The sequence below is a fragment of the Pogoniulus pusillus genome, chromosome 39, assembly GCF_015220805.1.
Source record: "Pogoniulus pusillus isolate bPogPus1 chromosome 39, bPogPus1.pri, whole genome shotgun sequence".
Classification (NCBI taxonomy): Eukaryota; Metazoa; Chordata; class Aves; order Piciformes; family Lybiidae; genus Pogoniulus; species Pogoniulus pusillus.
Genome location: NC_087302.1, coordinates 8,166,401 through 8,185,028, shown reverse-complemented (window position 1 = coordinate 8,185,028; position 18,628 = coordinate 8,166,401). Strand labels below are relative to the sequence as shown.

At 68.0% G+C, this 18,628-nt stretch overlaps 5 protein-coding genes across 9 annotated transcripts; 1 reads left to right on the top strand and 4 right to left on the bottom strand.

Moving 5' to 3' along the window:
* The first annotated feature begins 489 nt into the window (after positions 1 to 489).
* On the top strand, positions 490 to 5,570 carry EPS8L3 (EPS8 signaling adaptor L3). Its single transcript, XM_064173586.1, has 18 exons — positions 490 to 530; positions 651 to 724; positions 808 to 872; positions 987 to 1,142; positions 1,892 to 2,041; positions 2,140 to 2,216; positions 2,765 to 3,062; positions 3,153 to 3,261; positions 3,359 to 3,423; positions 3,578 to 3,649; positions 3,772 to 3,920; positions 4,027 to 4,108; positions 4,220 to 4,257; positions 4,351 to 4,450; positions 4,574 to 4,702; positions 4,798 to 4,877; positions 4,968 to 5,100; positions 5,194 to 5,570. The coding sequence occupies exons 1-18, from the start codon at positions 490 to 492 to the stop codon at positions 5,209 to 5,211; spliced, it is 1,836 nt and encodes a 611-aa protein (XP_064029656.1). The 3' UTR covers positions 5,212 to 5,570.
* Positions 5,571 to 6,154: 584 nt separating this feature from the next.
* On the bottom strand, positions 6,155 to 9,064 carry LOC135191444 (glutathione S-transferase Mu 3-like). Of its 2 annotated transcripts, XM_064173744.1 has the most exons (8): positions 8,960 to 9,064; positions 8,383 to 8,458; positions 8,211 to 8,275; positions 8,051 to 8,132; positions 7,011 to 7,111; positions 6,717 to 6,812; positions 6,513 to 6,623; positions 6,155 to 6,393 (listed from the first exon to the last, which is right to left on the bottom strand). In XM_064173744.1, the coding sequence occupies exons 1-8, from the start codon at positions 8,990 to 8,992 to the stop codon at positions 6,298 to 6,300; spliced, it is 660 nt and encodes a 219-aa protein (XP_064029814.1). In that variant the 5' UTR covers positions 8,993 to 9,064; the 3' UTR covers positions 6,155 to 6,297. The 2 variants fall into 2 exon arrangements, with proteins under 2 accessions (XP_064029814.1, XP_064029815.1); XM_064173745.1 differs by lacking the exon at positions 6,717 to 6,812.
* Positions 9,065 to 9,979: 915 nt separating this feature from the next.
* Positions 9,980 to 12,664, bottom strand: LOC135191518 (glutathione S-transferase 2-like). Its single transcript, XM_064173868.1, has 8 exons — positions 12,285 to 12,664; positions 12,052 to 12,127; positions 11,525 to 11,589; positions 11,352 to 11,433; positions 11,152 to 11,252; positions 10,825 to 10,920; positions 10,630 to 10,743; positions 9,980 to 10,166 (listed from the first exon to the last, which is right to left on the bottom strand). Exons 1-8 carry the CDS (start codon positions 12,318 to 12,320, stop codon positions 10,020 to 10,022), a joined length of 717 nt encoding a protein of 238 aa, XP_064029938.1. The 5' UTR covers positions 12,321 to 12,664; the 3' UTR covers positions 9,980 to 10,019.
* Positions 12,665 to 13,499: 835 nt separating this feature from the next.
* Positions 13,500 to 15,150, bottom strand: LOC135191517 (uncharacterized). Of its 4 annotated transcripts, none has more exons than XM_064173867.1 (4): positions 15,106 to 15,150; positions 14,364 to 14,638; positions 14,165 to 14,280; positions 13,500 to 13,805 (listed from the first exon to the last, which is right to left on the bottom strand). In XM_064173867.1, exons 2-4 carry the CDS (start codon positions 14,457 to 14,459, stop codon positions 13,556 to 13,558), a joined length of 462 nt encoding a protein of 153 aa, XP_064029937.1. In that variant the 5' UTR covers positions 14,460 to 14,638; positions 15,106 to 15,150; the 3' UTR covers positions 13,500 to 13,555. The 4 variants fall into 4 exon arrangements, 3 of the variants coding, with proteins under 3 accessions (XP_064029937.1, XP_064029935.1, XP_064029936.1); XM_064173865.1 differs by lacking the exon at positions 15,106 to 15,150 and having other exon boundaries at positions 14,364 to 14,469; positions 14,557 to 15,031; XR_010308838.1 differs by lacking the exon at positions 15,106 to 15,150 and having other exon boundaries at positions 13,500 to 13,704; positions 14,364 to 15,031.
* A 1,050-nt stretch (positions 15,151 to 16,200) lies between these two features.
* LOC135191519 (glutathione S-transferase 2-like) lies at positions 16,201 to 18,414 on the bottom strand. Its single transcript, XM_064173869.1, has 8 exons — positions 18,163 to 18,414; positions 17,923 to 17,998; positions 17,417 to 17,481; positions 17,246 to 17,327; positions 17,061 to 17,161; positions 16,778 to 16,873; positions 16,590 to 16,703; positions 16,201 to 16,416 (listed from the first exon to the last, which is right to left on the bottom strand). The coding sequence occupies exons 1-8, from the start codon at positions 18,196 to 18,198 to the stop codon at positions 16,321 to 16,323; spliced, it is 666 nt and encodes a 221-aa protein (XP_064029939.1). The 5' UTR covers positions 18,199 to 18,414; the 3' UTR covers positions 16,201 to 16,320.
* Between the last annotated feature and the right edge of the window lie 214 nt (positions 18,415 to 18,628).

Genomic DNA, 18,628 nt, shown 5'->3' with positions numbered 1-18,628 from the left:
GGGTGCCCTCCAGGTGAGCAAGGCCCTGCGGAGGTCAGGGCGGGCACCCCAGGGTGAGGGGGGTGGCGGCGGCAGTGCCAGGTGGTTGTGTGCCCCCCCACGCCCTGCATCCCCGCCCCACGTCTCCGAGCAGACGCCGCGGGGCAAAGAGCAGGCGGGTGCGGTGCCAACGTCAAGGTCTTGCCCCCGCCCGTGGCACCCTCTGCTGCGCACTTCGAGTCCGGGCAGCCCAACCGCGGGCACCGGGACTGGGGTGAGTGCGGACACCGCGGGGCAGGTGTGGAGTGGGCTGGCACTGGTCACTGGGCGAGCCCCACAGGGCTGCGGATGGGTGGGCAGGAGGGGTCCTGCCGGGCACCAGGGTGATGACACAGGGCGGGGGGGCAGTGGCATGAAGGGGGCCCCAGGCGTCTGGGGACACGCTGGGGGTGACATGGGGACTGTGCCCAGCTCAGGACCCCGCGGCAGGATCCCGCTGCCCCCAGCACGATGGGAGACTCCTTCTATCGCTGGAGCAGTTCCCTGGCCCGGTGAGTGCCCAGCAGGGTGGGGGCGTCCCCAGCTTGGGGACCCCGGCGGGGTGGGTGGGCAGCGGGGGCGGGGGTCGCGCTGCAGGGCCCGAAGGTCCTTCTGTCTGTCTGCCCACCCAGGAGGGAATCCGACAGCAGCTTCCTGCCGCAAGTCACCAACAGCTTCGCTCGCCCCAGCGGCAGAAGCATCTACAGTGAGTGGGGGCTGCGCCCCGGCCCCCCCCCGCTCCTGTCCCCAGCCTGTCCCCGTCCCCTCACCCTGTCCTCCCCCCCGCAGACCAGCGCAGGGACTATGGCCAGAGCCTGCTCAAGCCTCAGAGCGAGTTCCAGCACCACGTTGAGGTAGGAGAGCCTCAACCTGCCCCAAGCCCCCCCCGGCTTCGCCAGGGTGTCCTTGGTTTGGGGGGCGCGGGGCGGTGGCAGGGCACAGGGTGACACCCGCGTGTGCCCCCCCAGCACCTGCTGACGGTGCCCCTGGGGAGGGGCATCCACAGCACCGAGGACTGCCTGGAGCGCCTGAAGCTGCTGGAGGCTCAGGGGCGGGTCTGGGGGCAGGACCTCGTCCTGCAAGTCAAGGACCAGGAGCTGGTGCTGAGTGATGTGGAGAGCAAGGTACCCCCCGGCAGGGCACCCCCCCAAATCCCGGCATCCCCCGACAGGGAACACAGCTTGGCCACAGCACCCACTCTGGACTCAGCACCCCCTAAATCGAGTGGTCCCCGAGCTGTGGCACCTCCCTAGCCCTGGCATCCCCCCACTCAATGGCCCTCGCACCCCCCTTGGCCCCAACACCCAGTCCAGCCATGGCACCCCGTTAGCCCTGGCACCCCTCTTCCCCCCACTGTGCACAGCAGCCTTTCAACACCCACCCAGACGCTGGCACCCACCCTGCACACCCAACCCTGGCACCCAACTGGCCATAACACCCACCACGGCCATGGCACCCACCCTGCCCTCCAGACCCCCTCAAATCTGGCATTCCCCCAGCTATGGCACCCCCTCGATACCACCCCCCCATGTCTTTGCACTCTTACAGGCCTGCCATTCCCTCAGCCCTGGCACTGATCACAACACTGGCACCTCTCATAACTCTGCCATCCCCCCAACCCTGGCACCCCATTACCCCACTACCCACCAGCCCTGGCACCCCTACAAGCCTGGCACCCACCCCTCCACCCGCATGCCAGCCCCCCAGATCCAGCCCCCCCCCAAATCCTGGTACTCCCCTTACTGTGCCACCCTGCGACCCCCCCTTGACCCTTTCGCTCCCACACCCCAGCCCCTCCATAACCCTCGCACCCCTCACCCCCAGTAGCAGTGCTGGGGGGGTCCTGAGCTCGCTGTTTGCCCCCCGCGGCCAGGAGGAGCTGGACTCGTACCCGCTGGGCAGCATCCAGGGCTGCGGAGCGGTGCAGGACTCCTGCAGCTACGACTCGGTGCTGGCCATCAGCGTCCAGGAGCGGAAATCCCCCGGGACCAGCGTCCTGCTCTTCCAGTGCGACCGTGTGGGGGTGAGGCGCCCGGGGGGGGTTCATTGTGGGGGGAGGGGGGTGCGGGAGGGCAGCAGCCCAGGATGGGGGTGCTGATGGCGGTGCTGGGTCTGTGCCAGGCAGAGACGCTGAAGAGCAGCCTGGAGAAGCTGCTGAAGCAGTGGAAGGAGGAGCAGAGAGGGCACTACGGGCACAGGTGAGGGGGGGGGATGTGGCTCTTCACCCCCTCCCTGGCAACGGCCAGGCCTGGTCCCCACCAGGTGTGTCCCACCCCAAGTCTGGGGGGGGCTCCCTGTTAGGCAGGGGAAAAGCCCACAATGCCCCCACTCAAGGCCCTTCTGCCTGCTCCTCTCCCTCCTGGCAGAGACCCTCCCTCACCCTCCTTGGGGGTCACACCCCCCCTTTTGTCCCAGTACCCAACTCCTGGCTCAGCCTTCCTCCTTCCACCCCATGCCCACGGGCACAGACCCCACCCCACTCCCCTCTCCCGCTGTGTCCCACCGCTGCGCTCAGTCCCTCCTCATCCTCCCTACCTCTACCCCATCCTCGGGTTCAGCTCCCCCCTCCCACCCCAGTAGCTGCAGGCTCAGCCCCCCCCACTCCATAGCCTATCCTCACGCTCAGCGCCCCCCTTCCCCAGAATCAATCCCCCCCTCCGACCCCATACCCAGGGACGCAGCCCCCCCCCCCCCCCCCCCGACCCCATGCTCAGCCTCACCCCTCCCCAATCCCCTCCTTGCCCAGGAGCAGCCTGGACAGGCCGCCGAGCCCTGCCCCCACCTACGCGGCCCCGGAGCGGTGGGGACAGGTCCCCCAAGAGTGGGAGCCCCCCAGGAGCCTCCAGGAGCCCCCCCAGCGTGGGCCACCCTCCTCAGTCTACAGTGAGCCCCCGGAGGGGCTGCTCCCCCGGAGCAGGGGGCGGGAGCGGGGCGGGGGGGAGCCGAGCTGGGTCCCTGCCCTGCCGCCAGGCTTGCCGGATGCCCACCCGACGCCAGCGGCCGCCCCTCCGGGCAAGGCGATGAGCGAAACAGACAGAGATGTTGTAAGTCCCTTCCCACATCCACCTCACCTCGGCTGGGGACCCCCCACACAGCCCCCCCCAGCACCCACCGGGTCCATCCTGCTCCCGCAGGAGGTCCTCAACCACGTCCTGAGCGATTTGGAGCTGTTCGTGTCCAGGCTGAGGAGAGCTGAGGGCTTGGCCAGCAGCACCAAGAAGAAGAAGAAGAAGAAGAAAGGTGGTGAGGGAGGGCTGCGGCCCCCGGCGGGGAGGGCTCGGCAGAGCTCTGGGGGTGCTGCATGCCGGTGCCAGCCCCCCCGTCCCCTCTCTGCCCCCAGTGCTGCCCCCCGCGGATGACTACAGAGACTTCTTCCAGAAGGTGAAATATTCCTGCAACCTCCTGGTAGGTGCCGCGGGCAGGGTGGGACCCCACGGCCCGTGGGCGCCACTGGCGCGGCCCCGCCTGCTCTGGGGTGGGCCGGGGGGGGCCGTGGGGTTGTGGAGCTCCTGGGGACAGGAGGGACTGCTTCGGGACACCTTTTGCCCCCTGCATGCAGGCGAGGACCCGCCGCAGCGTGCAGCCCAACCCCCCCGAGCTGCTGCGCCTCATCTTCGCTGTCCTCTCCTACGTGAGTGCCCCCAGAAGAGGCCCCGGACCCCCCCGGGGCTGAGCAGCCCTCACCCCCCCCGCAGCCCCTGTCCGGGGAGGGGGGCAGGTGTGGGGGTGCTGCTCCATCGCCGCCCATGGCAGGTCCTGGACCATTGTCCCGACCCCAACCTGGCCCCCGCGGTGGAGTCTCCGCTGCTGCTGCCCGAGGCCGTGGAGCTGCTGGAGGAGACTCTGCAGCCGGAGGACTACGGCACCTGGAAGAGCCTGGGCCTGGCCTGGAGCAAGCCCAGGTGAGCTCAGAGCCCCCGCACCAAGGCTGGGGCCCAGCCGCGCCTCGGGCCGGGGAGCGGACAGGTCACCCCCCCCCGGCCCCGCCTTTCTCGGTGCCCGTTGCAGGGCAGAGTACCCCAGGGGCGAGACGGTGCCCGGCTACGTCCCTGTCTTCTCCGACGGGTGGCTGCCCCCGCCGCTGGACGAGGTACAGCACCAGGGTGGGGGGGGGTGATGGCACGCCCCAGGGTGTGCCACCCTGCCTCAGTTTCCCCAGCTCACTCTCAGCCCCCACCCCTCTCTCTCTGCCCCCACGCAGGTGCTGCTCGCCAGCCCGAGGGACGTTCCTGACCAGGCGTAGGTTCTGCTGCTGCCCCATGGGTGCTGAGGGCTGGGCAGGATTTGGCCCCTGGCTGGATGCTCATTCCTGGGTCCCCACTTCACCTCCAGGCCCCCCTCGCCCCCTGGCCAGAGGCAGGTCCGAGCCCTCTACGACTTCCAGGGCAGGAACCCTCAGGAGCTGAGCATCAGGATGGGAGACATCCTGCAGGCAGGAACCGGGGGGTGCCCCCCGCGGGTGCCCCTGGGGAGCAGGGAGTGGGGATCCCCCACCCTGCCTGCCGAGGGTCCTGCTCCCCCCCTCCAAGCCCTGCGTTGTCACCGCTGTCCCCAGGTGCTGGACCAGCAGAGGAAGTGGTGGCTGGTGCAGGACAGCAGGGCACAGAGAGGCTACGTCCCCAGCAACGTCCTGGAGCCCCTGGAGCAGGAGCAGGGCCATGGGGGGAGGCACAGCATCGGCCAGGTAGGCATCCCCTCTGCCCTCCCCACCCCCCCCAGCACCAGGAGGGGGTGGCAGGAGGCCACCCTCCTGTGCTCTGCCTTTGTCCCCCGCTCCAGGACAGCCCCCCCAGCCTGCTCCCCGACTCGCCCCCCGCGGAGGTGACAGCCTGGCTGCAGGACAAAGGCTTCTCGCGGATGTGGGTGCCCCCCGACAGCCCCCTGAGCCCCGCGGCTCCATGCTGGGAGGGGGCCGAGCCCTGCTGACCCCCTCCCGGCTGTGCCCGCAGCACGGTGAGGTGCCTGGGGGTGCTGAGCGGGCAGCAGCTGCTGCAGATGCGGCCTGAGGAGCTCCGAGCTGTGTGCCCCGAGGAGTGGCGCAGAGTCCTCTTCAAGCTCTCCCCCATCAAGACGTCGCTGGGGGTGAGGAGACTCCCAGACCCTCCCATCGCCCCCTCCCCTCCCTGGGGGTCCCAACACCACCCACCCAACCCTTCTCCTTCCCCTTCTCTGCAGATGGGCCCCAGGGACTGAGCCACCTCGGCCATGAGGGAGCCACGGCCCCAGCCTGGACCTCCCAGCATGGAGCACTCCAAAGCCTGCAGGGTGGGGAGGGCTCGGGGGGGGGGACACAGCCCCCAGACGCCTCACCCGACCTGGCCCCCCAGAATGGAGACCAGGCCAGGGGACATGTGTCCCCCCCTAAAGCCACCAGTGATGGACAGCTGCTGGCACCCCCCACTGTGCCAAGAGCTTTTGGGGACCCCCCATAATGGGTGTGGACTCCTTCATGGGGAAGTGGGGGCCAAGCAGCCCCCCATCGGGGGGGCAGGCACTATGAAATGTGTTTGCACCCCAAAAAGTGATCACTGTGGACAATAAAGTGTGGCAGTGTCTGTGGGGGGGTCACACCCTGGGTCCCACGGCACCTGTGGGCCATCCTGGTGGGCCAGGGAGGAGGGCAGGGCAGGGAGGGGGGCACAGCTTGTCAGACACCCCCCCCAGCACCTCGGGGATACCTCTGGGGCCCCACCATGGGCAGACCCTCCCAGCTGGGGGGGCTGGGGGTGGCATTTGAGAGGGGAGTAGTGAGGGGGGGGCTCGGTGGCAGTGGGGGAGGGGGCCGGTGGCAGGAGTGGGGGGTGGCAGTTAGGGGGAGCATGGTGGCAGTTGGGGGGCGTGCAGTGGCAGTAGGGGAGGGTGTGGGGGGTGACAGATAGGGGAGTGGCAGTAGTGGGGGGTGGTGTTAGTAGGAGGCTGGTGGCAGTGGGGGGGCTGGTGGCAGTGGGGGGGGGGGCAGCGGCAAGGCGGGTGGAAGTGGCAGCGAGGGGCCCAGGGGCCAGCACAGGGCTGAGCTGAGCTCCACCTACCCAAGCCAGAGCCATGCCAAGCTGGGGGGGGCTGCCCATTGGGGCAGCAATGCCTCCACTCGCCCCCACCCCCCCAGGCTTAGCACCCCCCACAGCACCCAGGGTGCTACACCTAAAGAACTTTATTGCCTTGAGGGGCTTCATGCCAGCAGTGCCCACCCCACCACAGAGCACCACAGAGGGTGCCTGGGGGGGTCAGGTCAGGACCCCCACACTCCCCCAGACCCCCTCACCCCGCAGTGACCTCCCCCTACTCCTTCTTGTTGCCCCACTTGGCTGCCCTGTTGTTGATTGGCATCTTCTGGAAGGTGCTGGACTTCATGTAGGCTGCCACCTTCTCCAGGGCCTGCGGGCACAGGGGCACCGTCAGGGACCCACCCCAACAGGGCACTCCCCTGGGCGGCTCCAGGAGCCAGGACCCCTCTCCCGGGTGGGCAGAGGCAGTGCCAGGCTGTGCCAGCTCACCCCAAAGCGCTCCATGAAGTCCTTGAGGTTGCTGAAGGGCTCCAGGCACTTGGGCTCGAAGATCCTGTTCTGGTCCAGCACATCGAACATCAGGAAGTCCACGAAGGTGAGCTGGGCACGGGGTGAGGGGCACAGAGTCAGCACCAGCCCGGGGGCAGCCCCCACCCCCACTGCCACCACCCCTCTCTGGGGTGCTGCTGCTACCTTCTCCCCTGCAAACCACTTTCTGCTCCCCAGGAAGTCAGAGAAGAGCTTCAGCTTCCCTGGCAGCTGCTCCAGGTAGCCAGGCCTGAGCTTCTCCTGCAGGGCAAGGCAGGGGGTGAGGCTGGGCACCTCGGGGGCAACGCTGCCTCCACAGCAGCTGCCCGATGCTGACACGAGTCAGGGAGCAGCCTGGTGTGGGCATGGGCACGCTGGAGTGGGCAGGGGCACCCCAGCGTGGGCAGGGGCACCCCAGCGTGGGCACCCCAGCGTGGGCACCCCCCCAGGGCCACTCACGAAGTCGGGGCTGTAGCAGATGAGCACCAGGCTGAGGCGGAAGTCCATCACTTGGTTCTCCAGCAGGTCCACCCGCAGCTGCTCCTCCTCTGTCTCGCCACCTGTGTGTGCCACAGGGCAGCCTCCAGCGCTGGGGGGCTGCCCCCCACTCGCCCCAGCTCGGCTCCAAGCCTGACCCCAGCCTCGTGCCCAGCTCCCTTCCAAAGCCAAGCCCAAACCACTCCGAGCCCAGCCCCAGGCAGCTCCAAAACCACTCCCAAAGCCAAGCCCAAGTCCAACCAGAGCCTAACTCCAAGAGCCAAACCCATCCACAGCGGTGCCCTCCCTGGGGGGCACTCAGAACAGTGTGGGCAGGTCAGGGTAGGTTCTCCTGCCCCTCTGCTCTGCCCCAGGGGGGGCCACATCTGCAGTGCTGGGTCCAGCTCTGGGCTCTGGCTCAGGAGGGACAGGGAAGTGCTGCAGAGAGCCCAGGGCAGGCTGTGAGGATGCTGAGGGCCTGGAGCAGCTCTGGCAGGAGCAGAGGCTGAGCCCTGGGGCTGAGCCTGCAGCAGAACAGCCCCAGAGGAGAGCTGAGCAGTGCTCAGCAAGAGCTAAAGCAGCTGTGGGGGGCAAGAGGCTGGGGCCAGACTCTGCTCAGTGGTGCCCAGGGCCAGGCCAAGGGGCAGTGGGCACAGACTGGAGCCCAAGAGGAGAAAGTTGTTTGTTGTGAGGGTGCTGGAGCCTGGAGCAGGCTGCCCAGAGAGGCTGTGGAGCCTCCTTGTGTGCAGAGCTTCCAACCCCCCTGGGCACTGTGCCCCTGGGCAGGCTGCTGTGGGTGCCCTGCTTGGGCAGGGGGGGTTGGGCTGGGTGAGCTCCAGAGGTCAGTTCCAGCCTCACCACGCTGCCATTCTGCCCAGATTCAAGGCGTGCCCAAGCCCCGGCCAAGCTCCGTGCCCAGCTCTGTGACAAATCCCCAGCCCAGCTCCATGCCCAGACCCGTGCCCAGCACCATGCCCAAGCCCCAGCCCAGATCTGTGCCCAGCCCCGTGCCCAGCACTCACACAGGTTGTGCCTGCGGGCGATGTGGCGCAGGATGGCATTGCTCTGGGTCAGTTTGACGTTGCCATCGATGAAGTAGGGCAGCTGGAAGGGGCACCAGGCCGTGAGACCCCCAGGCCGTTGGCACCCCCGCCCCCCCCGCCCCGGCTCCAGTGCACCTACGTTGGGGAAGTCCAGCCCCAGCTTCTCCTTCTCCTTGAGCCATTGGCTCCGGTCGTAGTCGGGGGCTGCAAGGAGGGGGGGAGGGGCTGGGTGGTGCCATGACCACCCCCACCCCAAAGTCCAGACAGCCTGAGGCTGCTGGGAGGACCCCCCCGGCCCTCCGCCCCCTCACCTTCCCCACACCTGTAGACCTTCTCCTCGTAGGGGGTCTCTGTGTACTCCAGCAGCAGGCGAATGGCGTGGGCCAGCTGGGGGGCACGGAGCAGCCAGACCCCCCCAGAGCAGCGGAGGGGGAGCCACAGAGGACGCTGAGCCACAGCCCCCCCCGCCCTGTCCCCGCATGGGCACTGCGGACCCCGCAACCCACTGGGTGCCCTCGGAAGCGATGCCCCCCCCGACGCCCACACAGCCTCCCCCAGCAGCAAGAGACACCCCCCCGCAGGACCAAAGGGGCCCCCACAGCCCCCCCCCAAGACCACAGGGACCCCTAACCCCCCCACCAAGAGCAAGGAGACCGCCGCAGCCCCCCCAGGCACAGACAGACTCCCCCAGCCCACCGCAAGAGCAAGGGACCCTCCCCAGCCCCCCACTAACAGCAAAGCTCTCCCCCCCCCGAACAAAGGGATCCCCACAGCCCCCCCCGGAGTGCAGAGAAACCTCCAGAGCCCCCCCCCAGAACAGGGAGACCCCCACGGGGGGGGGCAGGTCACTGAGTACCCTCCAGAAGGGACCCCCCCCCGCCCACTCACCCCACGGACGTCCCAGTACCCCAGCACGGCCATGGCGGAGCTGTGACCCCCCCTGCACGTGACACGCACCCCCCGGCCACGGCCTCCCCCGCCCCTTCCTGGGGGCGGGGCTTAGCAGGGGGCCTTAAAGAGACACGAACCTGGACGTGGCACAGCCTGCACCCCTCCCCCCCCTCCTGCCCCACCCTCTCCCCTCCCCCCTTTCTCCTCCTCCTCCTCCTCCTCCCCCCTCCCTCCCTCTCTCGCCCTGCCCCCCCCCCCCCGCATCCTGTTTAACCGAGGGGCTCTGGACCCCCTCCCCAAGCTCTAGCAGCTCCTTCCTTACCCTGGGGCCTCTGTGCCCCCCCCAGGCCCCATGCCCCCCCTTACCCTAGGCTCTGCACTCCCCCCAGGCTCTATTCGGTTCCTCTTTCCCCTGCAGTCCCCTCCCCAAATCCCCATGGAGGTCCCACCTAGCCGAGGGGCTCTGTGTGTCCCCCACCCCCAGTGCAAGCCCCACAGGGGTCACCCTTACCCGGGGGAGTCCCCCCCCAGCTCAGCCTGCAGTCCTGGGAAGGCAATGCCCCCCCCGGGACCCTTCCCAGTCTGCAGAAGGGGTATGGGGGCTTCTTCGCACCCCCCCAGGCTGTACGTGGTCCTCTTTATATTGAGGGGGGTCAGTGAGTCCTCCTTTGCAGCCCCCCCAGCCCGTATGGGGGTGCCACTGGCTTTGGGGAGCAGTAGTGCCCCAGTCTGCATAAAGACCCCCCCTGTCCTGGGGGCCATGGGTGCCTCTGGGACCCCCCCCCCGACTCTTTCAAGCCCCTAAGCTACAGGTTATTATCCGGGGGGGGGGGGGGGCGATGAGCCCCTCAATGGGTCCCCACAGGGGAGGTCTCATTTACCCGGGGGGGGGACACGCGGTGGTAGCAGGAGAGTCCAACAGCCCCCTCCCCCTGGAACCCCTCCCCAGGAGTCACCCCACAAAACTGGGGGTCCCCACGGCCCCCACCCTCCCCCGCAGCACTGCGGCACCAGAAGCAGCCAGAGAAGGGGGCAAAGCTGCTCCCCCCTTCAGCTTTTATTGTGCAGGAGAAGGAGCTGGGGGGGCGGGGGGGGGCGGGCACCCTGCCCAGTCCTTGGTGTGGCACCACTTGGCCGTGGGCCCGAAAAAGGGGAAGCGAAGGAAGCGTCCGGAGCGCAGGTAGGCAGAGATCCGCTCCAGCGCCTGCGGGCACGGGCACGGGCACCGGTCAGGGTGGGGCACGGGCACCGCCCCCCCGCGGCGGAGGATGGGCACAGCGACCGCAGGGCTTGGGGGGTGGCGAGGGACAGAGGGACCCCTGAGAGTGGGTATGGACAGAGGGACACCCGGGGGTGGTGACAGAGTGCTGGGGGTGGGGAAAGGGCACTGGGATGGCAGACATGGGTCTGAGGCAGGTGCCAGGGACGGGCCGGGGCAGGATGGCGACGCTGAGGCCCTGGGGACGCAGAGGGGGAGCTGCGTCAGGGACGGTGATGGAGATGGGGACCAGCACCAGGGGTGCCGGGAAGGAGGCTGGGGACGCTGAGGTGTCAGGGAGGGGGATGCAGTTGGACACGCAGGTGGCAGGAACAGGGACAGGGCTGTGGGGGACGGTGCCAGGGACAGCGCAGGTGGCACCAGGAGGTGTCTGTCCCCAGCCCCTCACCTCGAAGCGCTGCAGGAACTGGCCCAGGTTGCCGCCCTGCAGCTCAGGGCACTCCGGGGCAAGGACTCGGTGCTGGTCCAGCACATCGTATGCCACAAAGTCCACGTAGGTGAGCTGCGGGGGATGTGACAGGGTGAGGGGGGGGCTCAGCTCCTGCAGGGACCCCCCCACACTCCCCCGCAGCCCCCAGCTTACCTTGTCCCCCACGAACCACTTGCGGGAGCCCAGGAACCGCGACAGCTCCTGCAGCTTCCCTGCCAGCTGCTCCAGGTACGCAGGCTTCAGCTTCTCCTGCGCGGGGGCACAAAGCTGGGCTCAGGGCCGTGCCCCCCAGCTACCCCCCCAGCGCCCAGAGCCATCAGCATCACCCTCTGACTGCAGCCAGGCGAGGGCTGCAGCCCAGAATACATCCTGCCATATCCTGATTCCTCTTGTCCCTGTGTCCCCAGCGGGCTTGGGGACAAACGCCTTGGCGGGGGGGGGGGTCCGTCCACCTGCACCCCCCCCACGAGGGGCACTCACAAAGTCAGGGCTGTAGCACAGGTCACCAATGCGCATCTGGAAGTCCATGAAGTGGTTCTCCAGCATGTCCACGTAAGCCTTCTCCTGCTCTGTCTCACCACCTGTGGGAAGGGGAGGTGTCAGCAGCCCCCCCCCAATTACGGGGACCCCCCTCTAGGTGCTGTGACCCCCTCTAGGCGCTGTGCCCCCCCCTCACTCACACATGTTGTGCTTGCGGGCGATGTAGCGCAGGATGGCATTGCTCTGGGTCAGCTTGATGGGGCCATCGATGAGGTACGGCAGCTGCGGGGGCAGGATGCCATGGCAGGGCCAGCCCCCTGCCCCCCCCGGCCCCCTCCCCACACCACGGCCGGACCTCCAGCCTGCCACCTACGTTGGGGAAGTCAAGTCCCAGTTTCTGCTTCTCCTTGGTCCAGTCAGTCCAGTCAAAGTCAGGAGCTGGAAGAGATTTGGGGGGGGGGGGGCGTGGGGGGAGAGATGTGGGGGAGGGGGTGTCCCGCAGCTCCCCCTTGTCCCCCCTGCTCGCACCCGCAGCAATTCATGGTTGGGGTTGTCCTTGATCTGCCCTAGGTGTGTCCCCCACACCCCGGACCCCTTCCTCGGGCAGGAAAAGAAGGGACCAAGCTCCGCGGTGAGGTTGGGGTGGAGGGGGTGGGGGTCCAGAGCTGCTCCCCTAGTCCTGGCTGGGAGTCAAGAGGCCAGGCTGAACTTCGGTCCTCTGCCGTGGGCAGTGCCTTCTGCCGCGGCTGGCTCCTGACGCAGCACGAACCGAAGGGACGAGGGTCCGGAGCGGGGGGCACACGCGGAGGGGGCAGGGGCACACGCGGAGGGGGCAGGGGCACACGCGGAGGTGGAAGGGCACACATTAAGGGCACACAGCCCCCTGCTGCCCGCATTTACCTGGCCCGAAGACGTAGCGCTTCTCCTGGTAGGGGGTCCCGGTGTACTCCAGCAGCAGCCGGATGCCGTGTGCCAGCTGGGGGGACACAGCACCCACCTCCGGCACCCACCGACACCGCCCTGCGCCCCCCGCTCACCCAGGACCCTGTCAGCCTCCCTCCTGTATTCCTCTCGCCCCCTGCACGACTCCCAGCAAGGCTTTACTACCCCCACCCACCCCCACGCCCACTCACCCCACGGATGTCCCAGTAGCCCAGCGTGAGCACCATGGTGGCACCGAGCTCGGGCTGCGCGGGGACACGGAGTGGAGCAGCGACAGGAAGGGAGGGGCCAAGCACCCCTGGAGCATGCTCCCCCTTCTCCCGTGGGTGCGCGCCAGGGTGCCAGGGCGTCCTGCCAGCACCGGGCACAGCGCTGGGGCTGTCACTTGTCGCACAGGCTCATGGCACTTGGGGCACTCTGGGGACACTCCTGCCTCCGAAGCCAGCCCACGGCGGAGACCCCCTGGTCAGGATGCAGCCTCCTCACTTCCTTGGAGACCTCCTTCTCCGCAGAGCCAAGCTCCGGGGCCAGCCCCCGGTGCCGGGGGGGTTATTCCGCCCTCCCCACACGCTGCCGCCGAACTCTTTGACTTAGACACTTTTGGTTTTTTCATGCCCGCTGCTGCCTGTTTAATTATTTGGTTTCTGCCGCCGCCCTCGCGTTCCGCTGGCAGCGCCGCCCGCGGGCGCCGCAGCGTTGGGAGACCGGGCTGGGGGCGCACCGGGACGGGGAAATGCCCACCCCTGGAAACCGAGAAGCCTCATCCGTCCAGTCCTGGTCAGAAGCAGCTCCTGGCCGTTTTACTTCCTCCCTGCTCTGAGGAGGAGGAGGCAGCAGCCACCAGCCCTCCTCGACCCCTCCTGCCAGCACCCCCTGACCCCTGCGCCCCCGCGGCCCCGCCGCCCCCGCGGCCCCGTGGCCGGCAGGGTGCGAGAGAAGCTCGGGTTTGGGACCCTGGGTGCTGCTTGGTTTGTCCCCACACCCCCGCGCGGCGACAGCGTGGACAGAGAGAGACAGAGGCAGGAGCCGGTCTCGATGTTGGGCTGGGCAGCCCCACAGCGTCCGGCACTGTTGTCCCCTAACCGTGTCCCGAACACACACACCACCACCCCACCACCCCCCCCCACCGGTGAAGCCAGGACGCCCCAGCACCCATGTCGCCTCCTGTCCCCGCGCCACCGAGCCCAGCCCCGACAGTGTATGTGGGGGTCCTGCTTATCGCGGGGTGAGGGTAAGAAGGCGAAATCTCTTTCCCCATTCCAGGCTGCGGACAGGTCCAACGCCCCCTCCCCTGTACCCCCACAGGAGTCACCCCACACAGTGGGGAGTCCGCACAGCTCCACGCGTCCCTGCGGTTCCACAGCCGCTTGATGGTCCCCGCAAGCAGCAGCACCCTGGACAAGGCAGCAGCCCCGCAAAGGTTTATTGTGCCCCAGAAGGGGGTGGGCAGTACCCGGGGGGGTCACCCTGCCCAGGCCTTGGTGTTGCACCACTTCGCCGTGGGCCCAAGAATAGGAAACCTGAGGAAGAGTCCGGAGCGCAGGTAGGCAGAGATCTGCTCCAGGGCCTGCGGGGCCATGGGCACAGGGACACGGCAGGTCAGGAGTGGGGCTGGGGACACGAGAAGGACACGGAGGTGTTGGGCGCGGGGATAGGGACATGAATGTGTCGGCAGTGATGACGGTGGGGACAGCGCGGGGCCGGGAACGAGCCTGGGGACAGTGGAGGGTAAGGGATGGGGAAACTGGGGGTAAGAGACACGGGGAGGGGGTCAAAAATGGGGGCTGAACCAGGGACAGCGAAGTGTTAGGGACGGAGACATCAGAGCGTCACATACGGGGACAAAGACATTGAGAAGTCAAGGATGAGGAGATGGAAACAGGAACGGCAGGGTGCTGGGCACCGGGACACCGGGGACAGGAGGATGAGGATGGGGACTCTGGGGAGTCAGGGCTGGGGTGGAGGTGGCACATCCTTGTGTCAAGAATGCAGAGAGACAAACTGCAGGACTGGGGACGGTGCCAGGGACAGCGCAGGTGGCACCAGGAGGTGTCTGTCCCCAGCCCCTCACCTCGAAGCGCTGCAGGAACTGGCCCAGGTTCTGCCCTGCAGCTCAGGACACTCCGGGGCAAGGATTTGGTGCTGCAGGTCCAGCAGGTCAAGTGCCACAAAGTCCACATAAGTGATCTGCGAGGGGATGTGACAGGGTGAGAGTGGGGGCTCAGCTCCTGCAGGGACCCCCACACACGCCCCAGCAGCCCCCAGCTTACCTTGTCCCCCACAAACCACTTGCGGGAGCCCAGGAACCACGACAGCTCCTGCAGCTCCCCCGGCAGTGCAACCCAAGGCCACTTTATCCTTCTCATTGGTCCTTCGCTACGGTCGAAGTCAGGTGTTGAGAGGGAGTAGAGAGAGATGGGGGTGGGGGTCCCACAGATCTCCTCCGTCCCCCCCTGCTCCTACCCACGGCAATTCAGGGTGGGGGTGTGTCCCTTGCTCCACTCCAGCAGCACCCACGTGTGTCCTTCCCACTTCAGGCACCCTCCTAGAGCAGATAAGGGAGGACATAGAGCAGCGACCAAGGTCCAGGGTGAGGCTGGGGGCAAAGAGGTGGGGGGTTCAAAGGTGCCCCCCCAGTCCTGGCATGAGGAGCAGAAGATGGCAAGAGGCCAGGCTGAGCTTTCACCCTGCCCCACGGGGAGCACGAAGCCAGGGCACAAGAGTCCGCAGAGCTGGGGGCACGTTGAGGGGGAAGGGGCAGACATTCGGGGGACACAGACTCCTGCAGCCCCCCTTTACCCGGCCGAAGACGCAGCGCTTGTCCTGGCAGGGGGACTCGCTGTACTCCAGCAGCAGGCGCATGGCATGTGCCAGCTGGAGGGACACAGCACCCACCTCTGGCACCCACCAGCACCACTCTGCGCTGCCTGCTCACCCACAGCTCCCCACACCGTGTGACCCCTGACCCCTTCAGCAAGGCATTGCCTCCCCCCGCCCCGCATGCCCACTCACCCCACTCAGGCGCCAGCAGCTCGGTGTGACCACCGTGGTGGCACCCGGCTCCGCGGGACACGGCACTAGAAGTGGTAGGGAAGCACCGAGCAGGGCTGCCGCTCCCTGCCCTTTCCAGCACCCTGGCACCCTGCCTGCTCCCGCAGCTGGTGCAGGCTGGAGGCCACACGTCCCGTCGGAACCGGGACCCTTTACGCGGACTCCTGCCAGCCCTATCGCCGTGGGGACACTCCTGTCCGCAAAGCAGACCCACGGTGGGAGACATCCTGCGCCGCGGCAGCCACCTCTGCTCAGAATCGGCCTCCTCGTTCCTTCGGGGACCTCCTGTCCCCAGAGCCAATCGCCAAGACCAGGCGATGGTGACAGTCTGTGGGGCCACGCGGGTGTCCCCCCGGGGCTGCGCTGCTGCCTCCCCGACACACTTCGGCGCAGCTCTCCGACCCCAACCCTTTGTGCTCCAAGCCTGTGCCGCGCCTTTAACTCTCTGGTTGCTGTCGCCGCCCTCTCGTTCTCCCGGCAGCGGCGCACCCGGCCTGGGACACGGCAGGACCGGGCCGGGAGGACACGGGAACGGGACAATGCCCACCCCTGGCAACCGAGAAGCCTCGTCCGGCCCTTGCCGGCTCAGAAGCAGCTCCTGTCCGTTTGACTCCCTTCCTGCGCTGAGGAGGCAGAGGGAGCAGCCCCTGGCCCCTGCGCGACCGCGGCCCCACCGCCCCGTGCGGGGATGCTGCGACAGCAGCTCGGGTTCGGGACCGTGGGTGCTGCTCGGTTTGGCCCCCCCCCGCGACGCGACAGCACCGACGGACAGAGGGTCAGGAACTGGGTCCTGCTGCCGGGATGGGCAGCCCCACAGCGTCCCCACAACCGGCACTGCTGCCCCCCAAGCCGTGTGCCAAGCCCAGAGGTGAAGCCTGGATGCCCCCATAGCACCTCCTGTGCCCCCTTGACACCAAGCCAAGGCTCTGCAGCGTGCAGAAGGGTCCAACCCTCCTCCCCTGTACAGCCTCAGGAGTCATCCCACAAAACTGGGGGTCCCCACAGCCCGCCCCCCTCCCCAGCACCCCGTCCCACGGCAGCTCCATGCACCCCCCAAGCGGTGGGACCAGGGGGCAGCTCCCTACGAAGCTCCCTCTGTGATTTATTGAGCAGGAGAAGGGGCAGGTGGGGTGGGGGAGGCTGATGAGATGCAGGGGGCAGAGCAGGTCACCCCAATCACTCCTTTGTGTTGCACCACTTCGCCGTAGGCCAGAAAATAGGAGTCTTGAGATAGCGTCCTGAGCGCATGTAGGCAGAGATCCTCTCCAGAGCCTGCGGGGGGAGGTGGAGATGGAGGCACAGGGGCACTGGGGGCCAAGGATGGTGACAGCGACCCCGGGGCGTCGAGTGGGGACACTGATGTGTTGGGGATGGGAACTGGGGTAGCAAGGTGCTGGGGACAGCACAGGTGACAGCAGGATGTGTCCCCCCCACAGCCCCCTCACCTCGAAGCGCTGCAGGAACTGGCCCAGGTTGCCGCCCTGCAGCTCAGGGCAGGCAGGGACGAACATGCGGTGCTGGTCCAGGACATCGTATGCCACAAAGTCCACATAGGTGAGCTGCGAGAGGGGGGAGAGGGGGGGCTCAGCTCCTGCAGGGACCCCCCCACACGCCCCAGCAGCCCCCAGCTTACCTTGTCCCCTACGAACCACTTGCGGGAGCCCAGGAACCGCGACAGCTCCTGCAGCTTCCGCGGCAGATGCTCCAGGTACGCAGGCTTCAGCTTCTCCTGCGCGGGGCACCAAGCTGGGCTCAGGGCCGTGCCCCCCAGCTACCTCCCACCCCCAGCAGAAAACCCAAGCAACTTCCCCCCAGCCTGGCGAGGGCTGCACCCCAACACACTCCACAGTGCGGCCAGGGACAAGAGCCCTGGGGAGGGGAAGCTCCTTCCGCCTCTGCCCCACCCCACCACTCACGAAGTCCGCACTGTAGCAGAGTCGGACAAAGTTCATCCTCAGATCCATGAGCTCGTTCTCCAGCAGGTCCACGTACACCTTCTCCTGCTCTGTCTCACCACCTGTGCCATGGGGAGGCGTCAGTCACACCCTCCCATCCCCTCATCCCCGAGCACCCCCACTTGACGCTGTGCCCCCCCACTCACACATGTTGTGCTTGCGGGCGATGTAGCGCACGATGGCATTGCTCTGGGTCAGCTTGATGGGGCCATCGATGAGGTAGGGCAGCTGCGGGGGCAACGGCATGCAGGGCTCAGACCCACGCTCTGCCAGCCCCCTCCCCACGTGCCCCCCCCACGCCCTCACCCATCACCTACGTTGGGGAAGTCGAGTCCCAGCTTCTCCTTCTCCTCGAGCCACTCCCTCCTGTCGTACTCAGGGGCTGGGAGGGGGCAGAGAGACACAGAGTGAGGGGAGCCCCCCCCCGCCCTCATCCCGACAGCAATTCACGGTGCCGGGGGTGCACAGCAGGGGGGTCCCCAGTGTGCTCCGGCAGCAGCCGCCTGTCGCTGTCGCCACCTCCCCGCGCACCCTCCTTGGGCAGAGAAGGGAGGACACGGAACGGGCACCAAGGTCCGGGGGGATGAGAAGATACGGGAGCGGGGGGGAGGGAGCTGGGGGGCAGCGCTGCCCAACCCCAGACCTGGCATGAGGGCCAGGAGGGGCAGGAGGCCAGGCTGAGCTTTCACCCTGCCCCACAGGCAGTTCCCTCTGCCCGGGCCGGGGTCTGACGCAGCACCAATTGCGGGGACGAGGGACCCCAGCGGGGGGAACAACCTGGAGAGAACAGACTTTGTCGGGGAACACCCCTGCCCCCCCTCACCTCGACCAGGTTGGTATCGCTTCTCCTCGTAGGGGGTGTCGGTGTACTCCAGCAGCAGGCGGATGGCATTTGCCAGCTGAGGGGACACACAGCACACCTCCAGCGCCCGCATCCACCAACGCCCCCCTGCGCTGCCTGCTCACCCAGGACCCCCCACCCCCGCCCCGGGTCACACTCACCAGTGCACCCCACCCCCCCGCAAGGCTTTACCACTCTCCTTCTCCTCCCACACCCACTCACCCCACGGAGCTCCCAGTAGCCCAGCGTGACCACCATGGTGCCACCCAGCTCCGGCTCTGCGGGCACACCGACAGCGGCGGAGCACTTAACGCTCCCCCGGGCAACGCCCTCCGCCTCCCACGTGACCGGGTGCCAGCAGGGTGCCAGGGCGTCCTGCCAGCACAGGAGCCAGCGCTGGGGCAGCCACCGCGGCGCAGGATCGGGCCCCAGCTCCGCGGGCACCCGCCCGAACTCAGAGCCAACCCAGGGCGGGGAACCAGCCAAGGCCTCAGCAGCTTCTGCTGCGCAGACGCAGACTAACCAGCAGCCCTCCTCCTCCTCCTCCTCCTCCTCCGTTGCGGACAGCCGTGTCCCCAAGCCCAGCCCCAGGACCACCCGGTGCGGACGCTGCCTGGTGCCCCCCGGCGCTGCCTCCGTGTCCCCGGGGGCTGCGCTCCCGCCCTCCCTCCACGCTTACACCGAACTC